The sequence below is a fragment of the Elephantulus edwardii genome, unplaced genomic scaffold (assembly GCF_000299155.1).
Source record: "Elephantulus edwardii isolate Elephantulus edwardi_28Jun2011 unplaced genomic scaffold, EleEdw1.0 scaffold00141, whole genome shotgun sequence".
Classification (NCBI taxonomy): Eukaryota; Metazoa; Chordata; class Mammalia; order Macroscelidea; family Macroscelididae; genus Elephantulus; species Elephantulus edwardii.
The window spans coordinates 6,924,096-6,926,871 of NW_006399891.1; the positions used below are offsets into that span (position 1 = coordinate 6,924,096).

At 47.2% G+C, this 2,776-nt stretch overlaps 1 protein-coding gene across 1 annotated transcript in view; it reads right to left on the minus strand.

Annotated features, from left to right (window-relative positions):
* Positions 1–2,559: 2,559 nt before the first annotated feature.
* The window catches only part of GTF3C5 (general transcription factor IIIC, polypeptide 5, 63kDa), a 26,835-nt gene continuing 26,618 nt past the window's right edge, over positions 2,560–2,776 (minus strand). Inside the window, exon 13 of the mRNA XM_006894433.1 lies at positions 2,560–2,771. Within this exon, the coding sequence (XP_006894495.1) occupies positions 2,560–2,771 (212 nt within the window). The remainder of the gene's footprint in view (positions 2,772–2,776) is intronic.

Genomic DNA, 2,776 nt, shown 5'->3' on the forward strand with positions numbered 1-2,776 from the left:
ATATAATTCTGTGCATTCCAAATATTACTTTTTCTTTCTAAATGTATTACTTTTTATGACTTTTCATGATAAAATGCACTTGGCTGATAACTAAAATGTTAAGTCAAAGTCGGCCCATAAGCATCTTGGAAAACACATCCACTATTAAAAACCCCGCAGAGGGCAGTTTTCTTAATACACTTGGAGTATTCAGAAGTGTCAACTGACTTGACCACTGTTTACAGAGAATCACTGTGAAATACATATTTTTTTAACTTGGGTAGGGCTGAGCAATGATGTCACTCTGGAGACTAAGGTGCGCCTGATACAGGACATGGTCTTTCCAATCACTTGCTAGGCGTCAGAGAGCTGGACAATGACTAGGGATGACAGAATTGATGCTTTTGCGCTGTGGTGTTGGAGAATATACCATGAACTGCTAAGAAAATGAAGTTTCATTCTAGAGAGGGTTAAACCAGGCTGCTCCTTGGAGACAAAGATTCTGAAGCTTCATCTGACAGTTTGGACATGTTGAAAGGAGGGGTCAGTCCTTGGAAAGGGATATCATGCTTGGGAGGGTGGAGGGATAGTGCAGGAGAGGAAGACCCTCTATGAGGTGAATTGATTCAGTGACTGGGGCAATGGGGGTAAGTGTGTCATAGACAGTGGGCACAGGATAAAGCAGGGTTTAGGGCTGTTGTACATAGGGTTGCTTTGAGTTGCAGGTGACTCGATGACACATAACAACAACAGGGCTTGTTGGTTTTAATAGGTAGCCATATGGTTAAGGATCTAGAACCTGAATGAGTTGAAGACTTAGCAGAGGTGGGGAAAGTGAAGGAATGTTCTTGCTCTAGGCACACCTTTCTCAGATTCACATGTGGACCAAAGAGGCTTCTGGGAAGATGGGGTACAGAATCTAACAGTTCAGCAGAGGTAACATGGTTCAGAGTGGGAGTATTAAAAAAAAGAAAGTGGGAGTATCCCTAAGGGAGCTCTGGTGGCCTAGTGGCAATAAGTTGTGCTGCAATCCCGAAGGTTCTTGGTTTGAATCCAACAGATGCTCCACTGGAGAAGGATGGGCAGTCTCCCTCTGTGCCAGCTGGATCCAACTGATAGTGTACAAGGAGAAAAAAAAAACCACCACCACACACCCTAACTAGACATGGGAGTATCCCCAACTGAGACCAACTGACAGACTACTACAAGACCTCAAGGGAACATATTCAAAGCAACTGAAGAGGATCGAAGAAGGGGGAAGAGAGCAGAGAGGTGAGTATGGGTAGAGGGTTAACCATAGGGTCACACAACTTAATGGGTAGAGGGAGGGGTAGGTAAAAGAAATGGGAAAGATATGGTGTGAAAAACAATGTATATGAACTTTGTAAGTAAACTAGTATAAACTTTTATAAAGTTTATTTACTAAAAAAAAAAGCTAACTAAAGAGGGAGGCCCCACCTGGGCCCAGAGTCCAGTCTGTCTTTAGGGAAGGGAAAGCCTGCAGCTTCTCCTCAGAGAACTAGTCCCTCAAAGGGTCAGCTGCCTCAAGCCTCTTTTTGAAGAGGTTGGTAGCCCAGACTGCCCCCTTTCAGGCTGACTAGTAAACTGTGGGCTCCGGGATTGATTGTGGGGAGGGCGCTTCCACAGCACACCAGTCAGCAGGATGGGAACTTACCCAAGGCATTTGACTCTGGAATGTGACCTCATGTGATCCCAAGTAGCTGAAGGGAATAAGTCAGGCCAAGTGCTCCAGGTTGTGGGACAGAAGGGGGATGAAGGCTCACCTCAATCTCAAGAGCTCTGTTCTAGGAAAGTGGCATGACTGTGGTGTGGGTGTGACCTGACACTGAACTCTTCATAAAGGGCAGGCTTATGGCCAGCAGGGGAACACGTGTGCACCTGTGGTTTCACACTGGGAATCCATGAGACAACAGTTTTAATCAGAGAACCTCTCAGAAGCTCATCCATTTTTAGACGTGTGGGATGAAACAGGGAAGAATGTCTCTCTGGTGGAAGTAGGACTAGGGGTTACCCCTGGCTTTCTCACCCTGCCTGCCTCCAGGACTCTCCAGCACTGCCCAGCATGAAGTCAGTGAGCACAAGTCACAAAAACCGATGATGGCCCCACTGGGGCCCAAGGTCCCGAAGAAACTCCGTCTGCCTATAACATCCCCACTCAGACACTCAAGACTTTATAGAAAAACGTATTTAATAAGGACAATTCCAGCTGAGTCTGGTCCTTCCCAATACTATCTCCAACCGTTGAGAACAAACTTAAAAGACAGTGTTGGGCCATGTGTGACCATGGATCATGTTCCTAGTCACAAGGCCCAGGCCAAGGACACCCCCTTCCCAAGTTGCATCATCTTCACCTAGAGCTTTTGCTGGGCTCAACCAGAGAAAGGTGATGAGTGCCAGCTCAACCTGCTGGAAAACAAGTTTTGAGCCAGAGCATAACCTTCAGGGGACATGCCCCATCAACCAGGGTCAGAAGGCAACACCCAGCATCACGTCATTGTCAGGACCAGCGTCAGCTGTGCCCACTGCTAGGATCCCAGGGACCTCCCAAGGTCATTTTGGCTACTGTGAGGCAGTAGGGGGCTCAGCCCTGACATTCTGAGGCCTGAACACCAGACTTGCCTCCAGACCAGGGCTTCTCACACATAAGTCTAGAATCTCTGTCTCCATCTCATTTTCACTCCCATCTGAAGGCTTGAACTCCTCTTCCTCCTCTTCATCATCCTCCTCATCTTCTGCAAACTCATATGGCAGCTGCTCTTTCCCTTCATCAGCTTTG